This window comes from Carcharhinus amblyrhynchos, chromosome 34 (assembly GCF_965287045.1).
Source record: "Carcharhinus amblyrhynchos chromosome 34, sCarAmb.v2.hapA, whole genome shotgun sequence".
In the NCBI taxonomy this organism is placed as follows: Eukaryota; Metazoa; Chordata; class Chondrichthyes; order Carcharhiniformes; family Carcharhinidae; genus Carcharhinus; species Carcharhinus amblyrhynchos.
The window spans coordinates 6,854,958-6,875,938 of record NC_137357.1 but is presented as its reverse complement, the minus strand read 5'-3'; the positions used below and the strand labels follow the sequence as shown (position 1 = coordinate 6,875,938).

The window sequence follows — 20,981 nt, the reverse complement described above, 5'->3', positions numbered from 1 at the left end:
CACAGAGCGCACTGGGAACAGTGTCTGGGGTCACAGAGCGCACTGGGAACAGTGTTTGGGGTCACAGAGCGCACTGGGAACAGTGCCTGGGGTCACAGAGTGCACTGGGAACAGTGCCTGGGGTCACAGAGCGCACTGGGAACAGTGTTTGGGGTCACAGAGCGCACTGGGAACAGTGCCTGGCGTCACAGAGCGCACTGGGAACGGTGCCTGGGGTCACAGAGCGCACTGGGAACAGTGCCTGGGGTCACAGAGCGCACTGGGAACAGTGCCTGGGGTCACAGAGCGCACTGGGAACAGTGCCTGGGGTCACAGAGCGCACTGGGAACAGTGCCTGGGGTCACAGAGCGCACTGGGAACAGTGTTTGGGTTCACAGAGCGCACTGGGAACAGTGCCTGGCGTCACAGAGCGCACTGGGAACGGTGCCTGGGATCACAGAGCACACTGGGAACAGTGCCTGGGGTCACAGAGCGCACTGGGAACAGTGCCTGGCGTCACAGAGCGCACTGGGAACGGTGCCTGGGATCACAGAGCACACTGGGAACAGTGCCTGGGGTCACAGAGCGCACTGGGAACAGTGCCTGGCGTCACAGAGCGCACTGGGAACGGTGCCTGGGATCACAGAGCGCACTGGGTAAGTGGCTAACCCGCGTGGCAGAGCTCCCCCCACCCCCCCCCTCCCAATGGCACTTGTCGCTTCATTTCCAATCTGGTCAGAGAGTCCACACCCTCTCCCCCATCAGAGGGAGGAGGGGGATAGGAGAACGTTAATCCCTCACGGTATCTCTCTCTCTCTCTCTGTCTCTCTCTAGTTTAATTTTTACCAGTGACAGCAGTGCAGCTCCTGCATTGTACCACAGTACGGATTCTCTGGACAGCCCGAGTGAAGGTGCTGTCCCCTCTGGGTAAGTCAGTCTGGAGGGGAAAGGTGCAGCTTTACCCTGTGCTGCCTCTCCCCCTCTCTCTCTCTCTCTGCGTTGGTTTTATTCCAGATGCTCAGTGCCTTCCCCGCCCGGGGAAGTGAGACTGAGAGACCAGTCCTCACCCTTCCCTCACGTGGCCCCTCTCTCTCTCTCTTTTCTGTTTCCCTCAGCCTGTCCACCAGCAGTCCAGCTGTGGAAACATCCAGTAATGTCACTCCGGTTGCCAAGCCTATCCGGGGCGGGTAAGTGAGGCCAGAAAGGCCGTGTGCGGCCTCCCTGAGGCTGTGGTGTGAGCTCCTGAGCCCTGTCCTTCCCTCTCTCTCTCTCTCTGCAGCTGCTTTCCCCCTCCTGCTGCTGCCTCTCAAACCTCCAGCTGTCCTGTCAGCCCTGCACAGACTCGATCACCTCATTCCCGGCCCGAACACTGCGTTACGCAGATCACCCAGGCAACAGGACCTGGGGGTCACGGCACATAGTGCCAACTGGGGCCCCAGGGTGTACTGGACACAGGGCCTGTGGTCACAGGGTCCCCTCGGAACAGTGCCTGGGGTCGCAGAGCGCACTGGGAACAAGGTCAAGGGTCACAGGACACATTGGGAACAAGGTCAGGGGTCACAGGGCCTGAGTTCTCAGGCTGTACTGGGGACAGGGCCTGGGGTCGCAGGGCGCATGGGGAACAAGGTCTGGGGTCACAGTGAGAACAAGGTCAGGGGTCACAGTGGTAACAAGGTCAGGGGTCACAGGGCCTGAGTTCTCAGGCTGTACTGGGGACAGGGCCTGGGGTCGCAGGGCGCATGGGGAACAAGGTCTGGGGTCACAGTGAGAACAAGGTCAGGGGTCACAGTGGGAACAAGGTCAGGGGTCACAGGTCACACTGGGAACAGTGCAGGGGTCAGAGGGCCTGGGTTCACAGGCTATACTGGGAACAGGGCCTGGGGTCGCAGGGCGCACTGGGAACAAGGTCAGGGGTCGCAGTGGGAACAAGGGCAGGGGTCGCAGTGGTAACAAGGTCAGGGGTCACAGGTCACACTGGGAACAGTGCAGGGGTCATAGGGCCTGGGTTCACAGGCTATACTGGGAACAGGTTGGGGGTCACAGGGCACACTGGGCAAGGTCAGGGGTCACAGGGCACACTGGGAACAGTGCAGGGGTCATAGGGCCTGGGTTCACAGGCTATACTGGGAACAGGGCCTGGGGTTTCAGGGTGCACTGGGAACAAGGTCAGGGGTCACAGGGCAGATTGGAGTGCAGATTAGGTGCTAAATTCTCCCTCAGTGTAACCCGAACAGGAGCCGGAATGTGGCGACTAGGGGAATTTCACAGTAACTGCGTTGCAGTGTTCATGTCAGCCAACTTGTGACTCATAAATAAACTTTAAAAAAAAACTTTTACAGTTAAATTCCCCTAGTTGCCACACTCCAGTGCCTGTTCGGGTTACACTTAGGGTAAATTTAGCAGCTAACCCACACGTCTTTCGGACTGTGGGAGGAAACCGGAGCAGCCAGAGGAAACCCACGCAGACACGGGGAGAACGTGCAGACTCCACACAGACAGTGACCCGAGCTGGGAATCGAACCCGGGCCCCTGGCGCTGTGAGGCAGCAGGGCTAACCCACTGTGCCATTAGTACGCACGTGTGAAAGACTCTGTGCTCAGCCCCTTAGCCGGTGTTACAGGAATTGAGCGGAGACGTGTTGGTGTATACTGGCAGTGTGCAGAGTGGGCATGGTGACTGGGGAGAGGTGGCAGCAATTAACGTGAAGGTAAGTTTGCTTTGATTGCTAAGCTCTGCCGCAAATGTGCATTGATAATCCAAATCTCCAGGCTTTGGAGAGCTCGCGATCTCTCTCTCTCTCTCTCTCGACTTGAATTTTAATCTTTCTCTGCGAATGTATCGCCATTGGCAGCCTGGATGCACTCTTTACAAAATAACCACCAAAGCTTTGAATCACTTGTGTGATCTTTGTGGAACAGCGTCCCACCTTGATGTATCTCTCTCTCTCTCTCTCTTGTGATTGCGGGGAGAATTTGTCATGTTTGGTGGTTTCGGAGGATGGCGGAGGTCTGAGCGATGGAAATAGTTTCTTCAGGACGGCTTCTCTCCCTCTCTCTCTCCCTGCCATGATGCAGGGCTGGGTGGACAAGCTGCTCTTGGTCGAGTGTTTATCCAGCCCGTACGCTGACTCTACACGGGGTCATCTTCACCTCCATCGTAAGGGTGATGTTCACTCCACAATGTTCATTGGTCACCCCTCAGACACTGAGGCAGCCCATGTTCAAACGCAACAAGATCCGGACGGTATCCAGGCTTGGGCTGACACGGGGAACACCACCACCACCACCAGCAAGTTCCCCTCCGAGACACTCACTGCCCTGACTTGGAAACATCTCGTCCGTTCCTCCGCGGCCGCTGGCTCTGAGTCCTGGAATTCCCTCCCGGACGGCACTGTGGCTCAACCCACGGCAGCTCACCACCACCACCTTCTCCAGGGGCAACTAGGGATGGGCAATAAATGCTGGGCCAAGCCAGCGACACCCACACCCTGTAAATGCAACAGCAACAAAGGTGCAAGTGTCAGGAACAGGGAGACAAGGCTTTCTCCTTCAGGATGCTGCCCTGAGAACCTGGCCACATGTGGAGCAAGGTCAAGAACAACCTGTCCATAAGGTGTGGAGGTGAAGGATGGATATATAAGAGAACCAAGTGATGTGGATGAGGCTTGTTTAACAGTAATTAGGAGACTGGTAAGTCCGTTCTAGAATCTGATGCAGGCTGGAAGGGCAGAATGGCCTCCTCCTGTATCTCACTGACCCCCAACGTAGGGGATTTGTTCCATGGATGTAGTGTCCAAGCTGACCTTCTCCACCTGAACCCAGGTTCGATGGAAACCTTTCTTTACTGACCGTCTCTCACTTACTATCCCTCTCCCTCTCTCCCGTTGGCAGATTCCTGGTCAGTTTCATGGTGGACGCACGCGGAGGCTCGATGCGAGGAAGCCGGCACAACGGGATGAGGGTCATCATCCCCCCAAGGACGTGTAACGCACCGACGCGCATCACCTGCCGGCTGGTGAAATCCCAGAAACTGGTTAGCCCACCGCCACTGGTGGAAGGAGAGGGATTGGGAAGCAGAGTCATCGCACTGGGACCAGCTGGGACACAATTCCTGGGGTACGTACCCGCGTGGGAATATTGAGGGAGAGGGATCGGGAAGCAGAGTCATCGCACTGGGAACACATTTCCTGGGATATTAATGAAGGAGAGGGATTGGGAAGCAGAACGATCGCACTGGGAACACAATTCCTGGGATAATATTGAGGGAGAGGGATTGGGAAGCAGGGGGATTGCACTGGGAACAGCTGGGAACACAATTCCTGGGATAATATTGAGGGACTGGGAAGCAGAAGGATCGCACTAGGAACAGCTGGGAACACAATTCCTGGGATAGTATTGAGGGAGAGGGATTGGGAAGCAGGGGGATCGCACTGGGAACAGCTGGGAACACAATTCCTGGAATAGTATTGAGAGAGAGGGATTGGGAAGCAGGGGGATTGCACTGGGAACAGCTGGGAATGCAATTCCTGGGATAATATTGAGGGAGAGGGATTGGGAAGCAGGGGGATCGCACTGGGAACAGCTGGGAACACAATTCCTGGGATAGTATTGAGAGAGAGGGATTGGGAAGCAGGGGGATTGCACTGGGAACAGCTGGGAACACAATTCCTGGGATAATATTGAGGGATTGGGAAGCAGAAGGATCGCACTGGGAACAGCTGGGAACACAATTCCTGGGATAATACTGAAGGAATAATGTGTTGAAGATGGAAAGCTGACCACGTGGGCTGGGTTTTCCCAGGCCTGTGAGAATCCTTCCCCAATCGAGGAATTGTGAACCATTGAACTAACAGGTGAATCTGGAGATTAATTCTGCGTTCTGCTCTCTTTCCCCTCTCCCCATCCTGACCATTATCATTCCTGCTATGTTCTTATCTTTCTCCCTTTCCCACTTTCTATATCTATTACCACTCTCACTCTCTCACTTTCTCTCTTCCCTTTCCTATCTCTCTCACTCTCTCGCTTCCCCCCCTCCCCCTCTGTCCTGCTTGTCTCTCTCACTCTTTCCCTCACTCCCCCTTGTCACTCTCTCGCTCTTTGCCTCCTTCCCCCTTGTCTGTCTCTTTCTCTCTCTCTTGCTTTTTCCCTCCTCCTCTCTTATCTCTCTGTCCCTCTCTCTCTGCCTCCCTCTGTCCCTCTCCCCATCCCTCCATCCCCCCTCCCTCCCCCACTCTCCCCCTCCCCCTCTCTCTCCCCCCCTCCCCCTCTCTCTCCCCCCCTCCCCCTCTCTCTCCCCCCTCCCCCTCTCTCTCCTCCCCTCCCCCTCTCTCTCCTCCCCTCCCCCTCTCTCTCCCCCCCTCCCCCTCTCTCCCCCCCCCTCTCTCTCTCCCCCTCCCTCTCTCTCTCTCTCCCCCCCCCCCTCTCCCCCTCCCCCTCCCTCTAGGCCGGTGATAGTGGAGATTCCACACTTTGCCTCAGTGGAGCACTCAGACCGGGAGATTGTGGTTCTGCGCAGTGAGAACGGCTCGACCTGGAAGGACCACCGGAGCCGTTACGGGATGGAACAGCTGGAGCAGCTGCTGAACGGGATGGATGAGGGTGCGAGTGTGTTCCTGTCTGGGGACAGGACGGGTGGAGAGGCAGGGCCGAGTGAAACAGTCCAGGAGCAGCCGAATCTAACTGATAGGGTCACACATTGTCACAGACCGACAACTCCTGGGGTGACCGGGATTCGATTCCCGGCTCAGGTCACTGTGCGGAGTCTGCACGTTCTCCCCGTGTCTGCGTGGGTTTCCTCTGGTTTCCTCCCACAGTCTGAAAGAAATGCTGGTTAGATGGATTGGCCATGCTAAATTACCCCTTAGTGTCCAAAGATGTGCAGGTTAGATGGATTGGCCATGCTAAATTGTCCCTTAGTGTCCAAAGATGTGCAGGTTAGATGGATTGGCCATGCTAAATTGTCCCTTAGTGTCCAAAGATGTGCAGGTTAGGTGGATTAGCCATGCTAAATTGTCCCTTAGTGTCCAAAGATGTGCAGGTTAGGTGGATTGGCCATGCTAAATTGTCCCTTAGTGTCCAAAGATGTGCAGGTTAGGTGGATTGGCCATGCTAAATTGCCCCTTAGTGTCCAAAGATGTGTAGGTTAGGGGGACTGGCCATGCTAAATTGTCCGTTAGTCTCCAAAGATGTGTAGGTTAGGGGGACTGGCCATGCTAAATTGCCCCTTAGTGTCCAAAGATGTGCAGGTTAGATGTGAATTCAAATTCCACCCTCTGCCGTGACGGGATTCGAACCTGGGACCCCAGAAACATTAGTTCAGTTTTCTGGATTAACAGTCTGGCGATAATACCACGAGGCCATCTCCTCCTGTTGGCCATGTTATTGTGGAGCTTTCAGCTGCTGATGTTAGGAGATGGATTTAAATTCTCCCAGCTGTTGTAAGGGGGGGGTGGGATTTGAACCCACGTGCACTGGGTTACCAGTCTCGTGTTGTAGCCAGGGTGTCAGGTGGGGGCAGTGATAAATGGAGGCTGTTTTGCACTGACCATTGCGGTTGGTTTTCACACAGATCTGGACAGCCACGAGGAACTGGAGACCAAGAGGATCTGCCGCATTGTCTCCATGGACTTCCCGCTCTACTTTGCAATCATCTCCCGCGTCAAGCAGGACAGCGCGTGGATTGGGCGCGAAGGTGGTGTTGTGAACAGCACCCTGATCCCCAAGGTGCAGACCACCTTCCCACCAGACTCCGTCATTAAGAGAGTCCGTCTGGGCCTACAGGTAATGGTGGCAGCTCCATCCTAATGCTCTCACTGTCCTGAACAAGGCAGACTGCTCCCGATTCTCCATCGCAGAGCTGGGAAGAGGGACTTACTCGTGAAGCAAAGTTGCCCCACATCTATTGAGGGTGTTTGCGACCACTCTTTGATTCACAGCAGGTCCCTGCTGCCCCCCCCCCCACACCGACATCGCTGGTCAGTAATGTCCACTTCCATCCCAGTGAAGTGGACACCTCAATAAGCCTGTTACAGAGCAGTCTTCTGTGCGTCAGCTCAGCTATTCGGCTACAAGGGGAATCACAGCTCAGCTATTCGGCTACAGGAGGAATCACAGCTCAGCTATTCGGCTACAAGGGGAATCACAGCTCAGCTATTCGGCTACAGGGGGAATCACAGCTCAGCTATTCGGCTACAGGGGGAATCACAGCTCAGCTATTCGGCTACAGGGGGAATCACAGCTCAGCTATTCAGCTACAGGGGGGAATCAGAGCTCAGCTATTCAGCTACAGGGGGAATCAGAGCTCAGCTATTCGGCTACAGGGGGAATCAGAGCTCAGCTATTCAGCTACAGGGGGAATCAGAGCTCAGCTATTCAGCTACAGGGGGAATCAGAGCTCAGCTATTCAGCTACAGGGGGAATCAGAGCTCAGCTATTCAGCTACAGGGGGAATCAGAGCTCAGCTATTCGGCTGCAGGGGAAAATCAGAGCTCAGCTATTCGGCTACAGGGGGAATCACTGACTTTTCTTTGTTGTTATTCTGCCCCCTCGCAGGCCCAGCCCATCCCCGATGAATTGGTGACCAAGTTGGTGGGTAACCAGGCGACATTCAGCCCAATTGTCACGGTGGAGCCCAGGAGGAGGAAGTTCCACATTCCCATCGGGATTCGGATCCCGCTGCCACCATCTTGGAGGAACAACCCACACGACACCAGTGAAGGGGACGCGACCAGCCTCCGACTGCTGTGTAGTGTTATCGGTAAGTACGTTCAGAGAGCACCTTTCTCCCGTCTGATTCCTGTTGAAGCTTCTGAGCACCTGCAGACTTGGGCAGACATTTCAGCCTGTAATGGAAACCTGTATTACTAGTGCTCCTGTTTTCATAGCTGTCTCTGTTACTCCTGTTCTGCTGAGTTCTCTTCATATAAATAAATAAGATCCTTCTTTCGATACAATCCCGACATTGCAGGGGGAAGACATTCAGCCCATCGGGTCTGCACCAACTCTCTGATAGAGTTCTGACCCAAGCCCCCTCCCTGTAACCTCTCACAATTCCCCTGGCTCATCCACCTAACCCACACATCTTTGGACACTAAGGGACAATTTAGCATGGCCAATCCCCCTAACCTGCACATCTTTGGACACTAAGGGACAATTTAGCATGGCCAATCCCCCTAACCTACACATCTTCGGACACTAAGGGCAATTTAGCACCTCTCATACGTACCTCTCATACGCACCTTTAGACACTAAGGGGCAATTTAGCATCACCAATCCACCTAAAGTGCACTTCTTGGGACAGAGGGACAATTTAGCATGGCTAATCCCCCTAACCTGCACATCTTTGGACACTAAGGGACAATTTAGCATGGCCAATCCACCTAACTTACACATCTTGGGACACTGAAGGAAATTTAGCGTGACCAATCCACTACTCGTGCGCATCTTGGGACACGAAGGGGCAATTTAGCATGGCAAATCCACCTCTTGTAACACATTGTGGGACACTAAGAACAAATTTAACATTGCCATTCCACCTCTCGTACTCATCTTGGGATACTAAGGGGCAATTTAGTACGTCCGATTCCCTAACCTACACATCTTGGGACACTAAAATGCAATCCATCTAACCTACACATCTGCGAACACTGAGGGGCATCTTGTACACATCTTGAGACACCATGAGGTAATTTAGCATGGCCAATCCATCTAACCTACACACCTTGGGATACTAAGGGGCAATTTAGCATGGCCAATCCACCTAACCTGAACATCTTTGGACACTAAGGGACAATTTAGCATAGTCAATCCACCTAACCTCCATATCTTGGGCCACTAAGGGGCAGTTTAGCATGGCCAATCCACCTAAGCTACATATCTTGGGCCATTAAGGGGCAGTTTAGCATGGCCAATCCACCTAAGCTACATATCTTGGGATACTGAGGAACAATTTAGTATGGCCGATCCACCTAACTTAATGTTGTAGGTAAAAGATGCCTCTGAGACCAATTGTGAGTCAAAGTACAGCAAGTTTATTCAAAAGCTTTTGGGTGATATGCCTGGTACCTAACAGCGGTTCCCCAGCCTTCCCTCTGAACACAACTTCACGTAGGGGATTCCCCTCTTAACAACCGGTCTAAGGCTGGCTGTTTTAAAGACAAATGCCTCCTTGTCTGTATATGTTCAGTTCAGACCTCTCTCTCACATCACAGGTAAACACCGACTGCACCTAATGTAATTTATCCCACTCTTTTTAAGTTCGATGACCCATTCCAGAGCACTGGCTGTGGCCATTCATTCGGACCCGTAAACAGATCCCGGGATTCGGCACCAATTGTTGGAGGTTAAAATAACATCTCTGCGTCAAAGGATGGCAGGTTTATTCAAAAGCTTGTGGGTGACACACTCGGTTCCTATCAGCGGTTCCCCAGACTTCTCTCTGAACACAAATTAACAGCGCATATTTACATCCCACCCCAAGCACGTACGCACTTTCCCATGCTTGGCAGGCTGTGGCGAGCCCTCCATCGAGTGAACATGGCTGTTTGAGTGGTTTCTTCATGGTTATCTCAAGGCCGCAATTGTCCCACATCTCAACATGTGTGGTGTGATGAGCTATTAGCGAACACACAGGCTGGCACAAAGAAGTTACATACAAGGTCATGGGGGCTGGTATAACAATTGCATGGTCGTAGGTACCTGCATATATATATATATATATAGGTACATAATACATAAAGAGGACATAACAAACATATATGAAGGCATGCGTGTAAGCTCCACTAGGTTAGACAGAAGTCCAAAATATTAAAGACACAAAAAATAGACACTAGCCACATTCCTGAACACAATGAGCTGGGACGACCAGAAACTTGTGTACAACAGCAGGGACAGCTGCTTTATTATAGAACGTAGAAAAACTACTGCACAAACAATCTATCTGTAATGCACGAAGACAAGTTTTACAATACTTTCTTACGAATCTCTAAGTATTACAAACTTCATGAACCCATTCTCTACCTCAAAAGGTTTTGATTTTGTATAAACCATCATTGAATGTTGATGGTCTGTTTTTCTTTCTCTGAAGTAGGCTGTGGGACGTGACTTTAAAGAGTGTAATTTTAGGTCCGTTGGTTTGATGACAATGTTGCAGTTGGTCTTCAGAGAATTGGAATCCTCCAGCAGTCCGCGACCCTCGGATAGACATGTATGCCCCTGTCAGTGAGGAGTGCCCCCTGTCAGTGAGGAGTGCCCCCCGTCAATGAGGAGTGCCCCCTGTCAGTGAGGAGTGCCCCCTGTCAGTGAGGAGTGCCCCCTGTCAGTGAGGAGTGCCCCCCGTCAATGAGGAGTGCCCCCTGTCAGTGAGGAGTGCCCCCCCCGTCAGTGAGGAGTGCCCCCCCCATCAATGAGGAGTGCCCCCCCCGTCAATGAGGAGTGCCCCCCCCTGTCAGTGAGGAGTGCCCCCCCCGGCAGTGAGGAGTGCCCCCCGTCAGTGAGGAGTGCCCCCCCCCGTCAGTGAGGAGTGCCCCCCCCCGTCAATGAGGAGTGCCCCCCCCCGTCAGTGAGGAGTGCCCCCCCCCGTCAGTGAGGAGTGCCCCCCCCTGTCAATGAGGAGTGCCCCCCCCCGTCAATGAGGAGTGCCCCCCCCGTCAATGAGGAGTGCCCCCCCCGTCAATGAGGAGTGCCCCCCCCCGTCAATGAGGAGTGCCCCCCCCCGTCAATGAGGAGTGCCCCCCCCTGTCAATGAGGAGTGCGCCCCCGTCAATGAGGAGTGCCCCCCCCGTCAATGAGGAGTGCGCCCCCGTCAATGAGGAGTGCCCCCCCCGTCAATGAGGAGTGCGCCCCCGTCAATGAGGAGTGCCCCCCCGTCAATGAGGAGTGCCCCCCCGTCAATGAGGAGTGCCCCCCCCGCCCCGTCAATGAGGAGTGCCCCCCCCCCCCCCCCCCCCCCCCCCCCGCCCCCCCCGCCCCCCCCCGTCAATGGGGGCTTTGCCGTTTCCCCTGCAGAATAAAAATTGGATTTGGGTTTTATTTTGCAGGTTGGTTACAGCGTGGATCCAAAGACAGGAAAGTGGTGGGAGAGTTCGGAGCGCGGTTCATTACGTCGATTTACATATATGCTAATGTATTTAAATCGTCGGGCTGCCCGATTGGGGTGTGGACCGGATCCGCGCCCAGATCGGGTGATGGGTGCAGATCGCGTTCAAGGCCCAACGCCCAAATTTACCATGATTTCATAGCTGAAAACGGGCAAACATTTTTGGTAAAATGGGGCGCAGGGATCCCTAACTGACAGGGGGGCACCCCTGATTGACGGGGGACACTCCTAATTGACTGGGGACACCCCTAATTGACAATGGGAAAACCCCTAATTGACGGGGGGCACCCCTAATTGACAGAGTGAACCCTAATTGACAGGGGGCACTCCTAATTGACAGAGTGAACCCTAATTGACAGGGGGCACTCCTAATTGACAGAGTGAACCCTAATTGACAGGGGGGCACCCCTAATTGACAGAGTGAACCCTAATTGACAGGGGGCACTCCTAATTGACAGAGTGAACCCTAATTGACTGGGGGCACTCCTAATTGACAGAGTGAACCCTAATTGACTGGGGACACCCCTAATTGACAGAGTGAACCCTAATTGACTGGGGACACCCCTAATTGACAGAGTGAACCCTAATTGACTGGGGACACCCCTAATTGACAGAGTGAACCCTAATTGACTGGGGACACCCCTAATTGACAGAGTGAACCCTAATTGACTGGGGACACCCCTAATTGACAGAGTGAACCCTAATTGACTGGGGACACCCCTAATTGACAATGGGAAAACCCCTAATTGACTGGGGACACCCCTAATTGACAATGGGAAAACCCCTAATTGACTGGGGACACCCCTAATTGACAATGGGAAAACCCCTAATTGACTGGGGACACCCCTAATTGACAGAGTGAACCCTAATTGACAGGGGGCACTCCTAATTGACAGAGTGAACCCTAATTGACAGGGGGCACCCCTAATTGACGGGGGGCACCCCTAATTGACGGGGGCACCCCTAATTGACGGGGGCACCCCTAATTGACGGGGGGCACTCCTAATTGACAGGGGACACTCCTAATTGACAGAGTGAACCCTAATTGACGGGGGGCACCCCTAATTGACGGGGGCACCCCTAATTGACGGGGGCACCCCTAATTGACATGGGGCACCCCTAATTGACGGGGGCACCCCTAATTGACAGGGGCACCCCTAATTGACAGGGGCACCCCTAATTGACATGGGGCACCCCTAATTGACAGGGGGCACTCCTAATTGACAGGGGACACCCCTAATTGACGGGGGGCACTCCTAATTGACAGGGGGAATCCTAATTGACAGGGGGCACCCCTAATTGACAGGGGGCACCCCTAATTGACAGGGGGCACCCCTAATTGACGGGGGGTGGGCACCCCTAATTGACAGGGGGCGCCCCTAATTGACAGGGGACGCCCCTAATTGACGGGGGTCGCCCCTAATTGACAGGGGGCACTCCTAATTGACAGGGGACACCCCTAATTGACGGGGGGTGGGCACCCCTAATTGACAGGGGGCGCCCCTAATTGACAGGGGACGCCCCTAATTGACGGGGGTCGCCCCTAATTGACAGGGGGCACTCCTAATTGACAGGGGTCACCCCTAATTGACAGGGGGCACCCCTAATTGACAGGGGGCACCCCTAATTGACAGGGGACACTCCTAATTGACAGGGGGACACTCCTAATTGACAGGGGGCACCCCTAATTGACAGGGGGCACCCCTAATTGACAGGGGGCACTCCTAATTGACGGGGGGGGGTAACCCTAATTGACGGGGGGGCACCCCTAATTGACGGGGGGCACCCCTAATTGACGGGGGGCACTCCTAATTGACAGGGGGCACCCCTAATTGACGGGGGGCACTCCTAATTGACAGGGGGCACCCCTAATTGACGGGGGGCACCCCTAATTGACGGGGGGCACTCCTAATTGACAGGGGGCTCCCCTAATTGACGGGGGGCACCCCTAATTGACGGGGGGCACTCCTAATTGACGGGGGGCTCCCCTAATTGACGGGGGCACCCCTAATTGACAGGGGGCACTCCTAATTGACGGGGGGCTCCCCTAATTGACGGGGGGCTCCCCTAATTGACGGGGGGCACCCCTAATTGACAGGGGGCACCCCTAATTGACAGGGGGCACCCCTAATTGACAGGGGGCGCCCCTAATTGATTGGGGGCACCCCTAATTGACGGGGGGCACCCCTAATTGGCAGGGGGCACCCCTAATTGACAGGGGGGCACCCCTAATTGACAGGTGGGCACCCCTAATTGACAGGGGTAACTCCTAATTGACAGGGGGGCACCCCTAATTGACAGGGGTAACCCTAATTGACAGTGGTAACCCTAATTGACATGGGGCACCCCTAATTGACATGGGGCACCCCTAATTGACAGGGGGCATCCCTAACTGATGGGGGGGGCACCCTAACTGACGGGGGGCCACCCCTAAGTGACAGGGGGCCACCCCTAAGTGAGGGGGGAACCCCCAACTGACGGGGGGGCACCCCTAATTGCCAAGGGTGACCCCTAATTGATGGGGGGCACCCCCAATTGGCAGGGGTCACTCCTAATTGACAGGGGGCACCCCTAATTGTCTAGGGTGATTCCTAATTGACAGGGGACACTCCTAACTGACGGGGGGGCCACCCCTAACTGACGGGGGGCACCCGTAATTGCCAAGGGTGACCCCTAATTGACAGGGGACACTCTGAATGGACAGGGGGTGTTATAAACTGTCTGGGACACTCCTGAATTCAGTAAGAAGTTTCACAGCACCAGGTTAGAGTCCAATCAGTTTATTTGATAGTAATCTTTCTCGCTTTCGGAAACGGTGTTCCTTGGTCAGGTTTCTGAAAGCTTGTGGGTTTACTATCAAATAAACCTGTTGGACTTTAACCTGGTGTTGTGAGACTTCTTATAGTGTTTACCCCAGTCCAACACCGGCATCTGCACATCATGGCACTCCTAATTGACAGGGGGTTGTCACAAATACACGGGCGTGCACACACACACGTACACGCACTCAGTCACAACACACACACACACACTCGCACACTCACAGACCCACAATGACACACACACACGCTCAAACCAACACAGACACATTCTCTCTCTCTGTCTCTCTCTGACTCTCTCACACACACACATACACACACGCTCACTCACACACACACACACACACACATGCTCACACACACGCTCATATTCACTCACACTCACATACTGGCACACTCTTGCTTGACTGAGGGAGAGGAAAGACCGGAGAAGGCTGCACTCAGACACATGACTGGGTGTTAGACTGGGGAAGATTGCACTCAGACAAATGTTTGATGGGGGGGGGGGTTTGGGAATTTTTGGCCTGGAATTCGAATTGCTTGCTCGCACTCACACTCAAAATGACACACACACATTCTCTCTCACTCACTCTCACACACACTCTCTCTCTCGCGTGCACACACACTCTGTCGTGCGCACACACTCTGTCGTGCGCACACACTCTCTCTTGCACACACTCCCTCCCGTGCGCACGCACACACACACTTACACACACACTCACTCTCTCACAAACACACACACACTTGAGCACACATTCTGACTCATATGCGCACACGCTCACTCATTCAGACATACATACACACCCAGACACAAGGAGAATGTGCAGACTCCACACAGACAATGACCCAGGCTGGGAATCGAACCTGGGTCCCTGGCACTGTGAGGCAGCGGTGCTAACCACTGTGCCACCATGTCTGCCCCTGTGCAAAGGCCTATGGCAGACCTTGACAACTCTTTGTCACTTGTCAGAATGAAAGAGAGCAGGAGGTGGTGGCTGGTATCCAAGGGAAAGCAGGCAGTGTTTAACAGCAGTGGAACTGTGTCTGAAAGGATGGCTGGCTGACATTGCTGGACTTTCTCCGACAGGAGGAACGGGCACTGCCCAATGGGAAGATATCACCGGAACCACCAAACTCATCCATGCAAATGACTGTGCCAACTTCACAACCAACGTATCAGCAAGGTAAGCTCCGTCACAGCTCACTGCCACTGGGGGGAGTGAGCAAGAACTCTCACTGTGTGACTCTTATCCCTGTCACTCTGTCACAGTGCCTGCAGTTTCCATACCATTCCCCAGAGCGCAGGCGGCCATTCAGCCCATCGAGAGTGTCGGAGAGACTGTTCCCACACCCTCCACCCTCTCCCCATAACCCTGTGCCTTGACCATGGCCAATCCATCGGAGCCACACATGGACAGAGTTGGACTCCCCCCCACCACCCCCACGCCCCACCTCCACTCTGTGTCTCCCACTGGCAGCATGTTCAGAGTTACTTCCCCTCGATTTGCCTGGAGGGAGTCTTACCTCCCACTTCATTCACCAGCATCGCGACTCATCGGAGCAGAATTGGGCCATTCGGCCCATCGAGCCCGCTCCGCCATTCCACCATGACTGAAATGCTCCTCATCCCCATTTTCCTGCCTTCACCCCGTAACCCTCCGGCCCCCGTGACCCTCCGGCCCCCGTGACCAATTAAAAATCTATCTAACTCCTCCTTAAGTTTACTCACTGCCCCAGCATCCACCGCACTTTGGGGGAGTGAATTCCACACATTCACAACCCTTTGGGAGAAGGAGTTTCCCCTCAACTCTGTTTTAAATTTGCCCCCCCTTATCCGAAGACCTCTTGACCAAGAATGTCCCACAAGGGTAAGCATCCACTCAACTTTTTCCAGACCTTTCACCATCTTGTAAATCTCAATTTGATCTCCCCTTGTTCTTCTCAATTCCAGAGAGTATCGGCCTAAACTGTTCAATCTCTCTCTCCATACGACAAACCCTGCCCCCCCCCATCTCTGGACTCATCTGTCTTGGTGTTGCCGTGTTAACTCTGCACCATTTCATTGGCCTCCACCACCACCACCCCCTGGCAGCACCTTCCAGACACCCACCACTCACATCTCCTCTAAACTTTCCCCCTCTCACCTTAACTGCCCCCTAGTATTGGACATTTCTGGAAAAAAGATTCTGACCGTCAACCCTATCTCTGCCCCTCATAATTTTGTAGATTTCTATCAGGTTCCGCTCCAGAGAAAACAACCCTAGTTTGTCCAGCCTCTCCTGATAGCTCATACCCTCCAATCCAGGCAGCACCCCGGTAAACCTCTCCTGCACCCTCTCCAAAGCCTCCACATCCTTCCTGGAATGTGGCGACTGGAACTGGACACAACACTCTATAAGTAGGGCCTAACCGAAGATTCATAAAGCTGCAATGTGACGTCCTGTACTCAAGGCCCCGACTAATAAAGCAAGCGTGCCATACACCTTCTTAACAACATATCTACTTGTGTGGCCACTTTGAGAGACTCGAATCCCTCTGCACATCAATGCTGTTCACGGTCTTGCCATTAAAATAGAATCCCTGCAGTGCAGAAGTAGGTCATTCAGCCCATCGAGCCTGCACTGACCACAATCCCACGCATGCTGTAACCCCGTAACCCCATGCATTTACCAGAGCCAGTCCCCCTAACACTCAGGGACAATTTAGCACAGCCAATCCACCTAACCTACACATCCTTGGAGTGTGGGAGGAAACCGGAGCACCCGGAGGAAACCCATGCAGACATGGGGAGAATGTGCAAACCCCACACAGACAGTGACCTGAGTCCGGAATTGAACCCGGGTCCCAGGCGCTGTGAGGCAGCAGTGCTAACCCACTGTGTACTCCCGCACTTTAACTGTGTCCTCCCCCTTAAAGCCAGCAATGCCACGCATGCTGCCTTCACTGTGTACTCTGTGTGGCCACTTTCAGGTTTTGGTTGGCGGACTGCCCTCGCACGGCGGAGGCCGTGAACTTTGCCACCCAGCTGTACGGCGAGCTGATGGCGGTTCCCTACATGGCCAAGTTTGTGGTGTTTGCCAAGATGCACGATGCGAGAGACGGCCGCCTGCGGTGCTACTGCATGAGTGACGACAAGGTGGAGAAGACCCTGGAGCAGCACGAGAACTTCACCGAGGTGGCAAGGAGCCGGGATATCGAGGTCAGTCTTCCCTGCCTCCCCATCCTGGACCTTGGAGGGCTGATAGACATTTGAAACCCATTACAGGACGCTCACTTGTCTTGCTTTGGGGTGCACGTTCGTACAGTGCAGAAGGAGGCCCTTCGGCCCATCGAGCCTGTGCCAACCACAATCCCACCCAGTCCATAACCCCTGCATTTACCTTAGCTAGTCCCTCTGACACTAAGGGGCAATTTAGAATGGCCGATCCACCTAACTTGCACATCCTCCGAGCGTGGGAGGAAACCGGAGCACCCGGAGGAAACCCATGCAGACACGGGGAGAACGTGCAGACTCCACACAGACTGTGACCCAAGCCGGGAATTGAACCCGGGCCCCTGGCGCTGTGAGGCAGCAGTGCTAGCCCGCTGTGCCATGATGAGCTTAAGATGTTTTACTCCAAGTGTGAATCAAGTGACCCACTCGGAAGCTTTCATCAAAAGTTATCCTGCGGAAGGATCAGAGGGGTGGGACGGTGGGACACTGGTTAGCGCTGCTACCTGATAGCGCCAGTTCGATTCCCAGCCTCAGGCCACTGTCTGCATGGAGTCTGCACGTTCTCCCCGTGTCTGCGTGGGTTCACCCCCCACCCCCCAGGTTTCCTCCCATACTCCAAAGATGCCCGGGTTCGGTGGATTGGCCGTGTTAAATTGCCCCTGAGTGTCAGGGGGATTAGCAGGGTAATTATGAGGGGTTACTGGGATAGGGGCTGGGTGGGATTGTGGTCGGTGCCGATGGGCCGAATGGCCTCCTTCTGCACTGTGGGGATTCAGTGTTGGTGGGAGGACTGGGCATCCATTCATCTTCTTCAGGTACTGAAGACAGACCCTTTGCTTGCTGCACGTCTTAATGCCACACTTGTTCCCACGCTCTCTTCCCCCCCACCCCGGCACAGGTCCTGGAGGGAATGCCGTTGTACGTGGAATGTTCCGGCAACATCGCGCCCGTGAGAAAGGCGGGACAACAACGCTGTTTCAGCTTCCACTCCTTCAAGGAAAACCGTCTCCCCATCCCCATCAAGGTCAGTGGAATGCTGCGTGGGAATAAAAAAAAAATTTATCAGCGTCACAGGTAAGGCTTACGTTAACGCTGCAATGAAGTGACTGTGAAAATCCCCCCCCGTTGCCACACTCCTGTTCGGGGTTACACTGAGGGAGAAGTTAGCACCGAACCGGCACGTCTTTCGGAGTGTGGGAGGAGACCGGAGCCACCCGGAGGAGGCAGACACGGGGAGAATGTGCAGTGACCCGAGGCTGGGAATCGAACCCGGGTCCCTGGCGCTGTGAGGCAGCAGGGCTAACCCACTGTGCCACCCGGCCATTGTGGAGGCAGGGCTGGAATTGTAACCCAGTCATGTGTGAACAGTGGCCCCTGGTGGGTAACCGGTTCCAGAGTCCAAATGCTGTGACGCTGAAACGTGCAGTTCTGGTCACTATCACGGAAAGAGGCCATTCAGCCCGTCGTGATCGTGCTGGCTCACTGCAACGGCAACTCACCCCATCCCACACCACCAGCTTCTCCCCCGTCACCCCGCAAACTCTCCCCCCGTCACCCCGCAAACTCTCCCCCGTCACCCCGCAAACTCTCCCCCCACCCGTCACCCCGCAAACTCTCCCCCCACCCGTCACCCCGCAAACTCTCCCCCCACCCGTCACCCCGCAAACTCTCCCCCCGTCACCCCGCAAACTCTCCCCCCCGTCACCCCGCAAACTCTCCCCACCGTCACCCCGCAAACTCTCCCCCCCCCCCGTCACCCCGCAAACTCTCCCCCCTCCCGTCACCCCGCAAACTCTCCCCCCCGTCACCCCGCAAACTCTCCCCCCACCCGTCACCCCGCAAACTCCCCCCGTCACCCCGCAAACTCTCCCCCCACCCGTCACCCCGCAAACTCTCCCCCCCGTCACCCCGCAAACTCTCCCCCCCGTCACCCCGCAAACTCTCCCCCCCGTCACCCCGCAAACTCTCCCCCCCGTCACCCCGCAAACTCCCCCCCCATCACCCCGCAAACTCTCCCCCCCATCACCCCGCAAACTCTCCCCCCCATCACCCCGCAAACTCTGCCCCCCGTCACCCCGCAAACTCCCCCCCCGTCACCCCGCAAACTCCCCCCCCCGTCACCCCGCAAACTCCCCCCCCCGTCACCCCGCAAACTCTCCCCCCGTCACCCCGCAAACTCTCCCCCCCGTCACCCCACAAACTCTCCCCCCGTCACCCCGCAAACTCTCCCCCCGTCACCCCGCAAACTCTCCCCCCGTCACCCCGCAAACTCTCCCCCCACCCGTCACCCCGCAAACTCTCTCCCCCCCGTCACCCCGCAAACTCTCCCCCCACCTGTCACCCCGCTAACTCTCTCCCCCCCGTCACCCCGCAAACTCTCCCCCCGTCACCCCGCAAACTCTCCCCCCACCCGTCACCCCGCAAACTCTCCCCCCGTCACCCCGCAAACTCTCCCCCCACCCGTCACCCCGCAAACTCTCCCCCCGTCACCCCGCAGACTCTCCCCCACCGTCACCCCGCAAACTCTCCCCCCACCCGTCACCCCGCAAACTCTACCCCCCCCGTCACCCCGCAAACTCTCCCCCCGTCACCCCGCAAACTCTCCCCCCCTCCCGTCACCCCGCAAACTCTCCCCCCCGTCACCCCGCAAACTCTCCCCCCACCCGTCACCCCGCAAACTCCCCCCGTCACCCCGCAAACTCTCCCCCCACCCGTCACCCCGCAAACTCTCCCCCCCGTCACCCCGCAAACTCTCCCCCCCGTCACCCCGCAAACTCTCCCCCCCGTCACCCCGCAAACTCTCCCCCCGTCACCCCGCAAACTCCCCCCCCATCACCCCGCAAACTCTCCCCCCCATCACCCCGCAAACTCTCCCCCCCATCACCCCGCAAACTCTGCCCCCCGTCACCCCGCAAACTCCCCCCCCCGTCACCCCGCAAACTCCCCCCCCCGTCACCCCGCAAACTCTCCCCCCGTCACCCCACAAACTCTCCCCCCCGTCACCCCACAAACTCTCCCCCCGTCACCCCGCAAACTCTCCCCCCGTCACCCCGCAAACTCTCCCCCCGTCACCCCGCAAACTCTCCCCCCACCCGTCACCCCGCAAACTCTCTCCCCCCCGTCACCCCGCAAACTCTCCCCCCACCTGTCACCCCGCTAACTCTCTCCCCCCCGTCACCCCGCAAACTCTCCCCCCGTCACCCCGCAAACTCTCCCCCCACCCGTCACCCCGCAAACTCTCCCCCCGTCACCCCGCAAACTCTCCCCCCACCCGTCACCCCGCAAACTCTCCCCCCGTCACCCCGCAGACTCTCCCCCACCGTCACCCCGCAAACTCTCCCCCCACCCGTCACCCCGCAAACTCTACCCCCCCCGTCACCCCGCAAACTCTCCCCCCGTCACCCCGCAAACTCTCCCCCACCCGTCACCCCGCAAACTCTCCCCCCACCCGTCACCCCGCAAACTCTCCCCCCCGTCACCCCGCAAACTCTCCCCCCCCCCCGTCACCCCGCAAACTCTCCCCCACCCGTCACCCCGCAAACTCTCCCCCCACCCGTCACCCCGCAAACTCTCCCCCCCGTCACCCCGCAAACTCTCCCCCCCCCCGTCACCCCGCAAACTCTCCCCCCTCCCGTCACCCCGCAAACTCTCCCCCCCGTCACCCCGCAAACTCTCCCCCCACCCGTCACCCCGCAAACTCCCCCCGTCACCCCGCAAACTCTCCCCCCACCCGTCACCCCGCAAACTCTCCCCCCCGTCACCCCGCAAACTCTCCCCCCCGTCACCCCGCAAACTCTCCCCCCCGTCACCCCGCAAACTCTCCCCCCCGTCACCCCGCAAACTCCCCCCCCATCACCCCGCAAACTCTCCCCCCC

General features: G+C 56.1%; 1 protein-coding gene across 1 annotated transcript in view; it reads left to right on the top strand.

The window, feature by feature from the left end:
* LOC145361193 (ankyrin-1-like) overlaps nucleotides 1-20,981 on the top strand; it is a 343,699-nt gene that overhangs the window by 277,843 nt on the left and 44,875 nt on the right. The window contains 7 exon segments of the mRNA XM_080216834.1: nucleotides 3,870-4,094; nucleotides 5,422-5,576; nucleotides 6,547-6,758; nucleotides 7,530-7,734; nucleotides 14,980-15,076; nucleotides 16,863-17,091; nucleotides 18,005-18,130. Of these exon segments, the coding sequence (XP_080072960.1) occupies nucleotides 3,870-4,094; nucleotides 5,422-5,576; nucleotides 6,547-6,758; nucleotides 7,530-7,734; nucleotides 14,980-15,076; nucleotides 16,863-17,091; nucleotides 18,005-18,130 (1,249 nt within the window).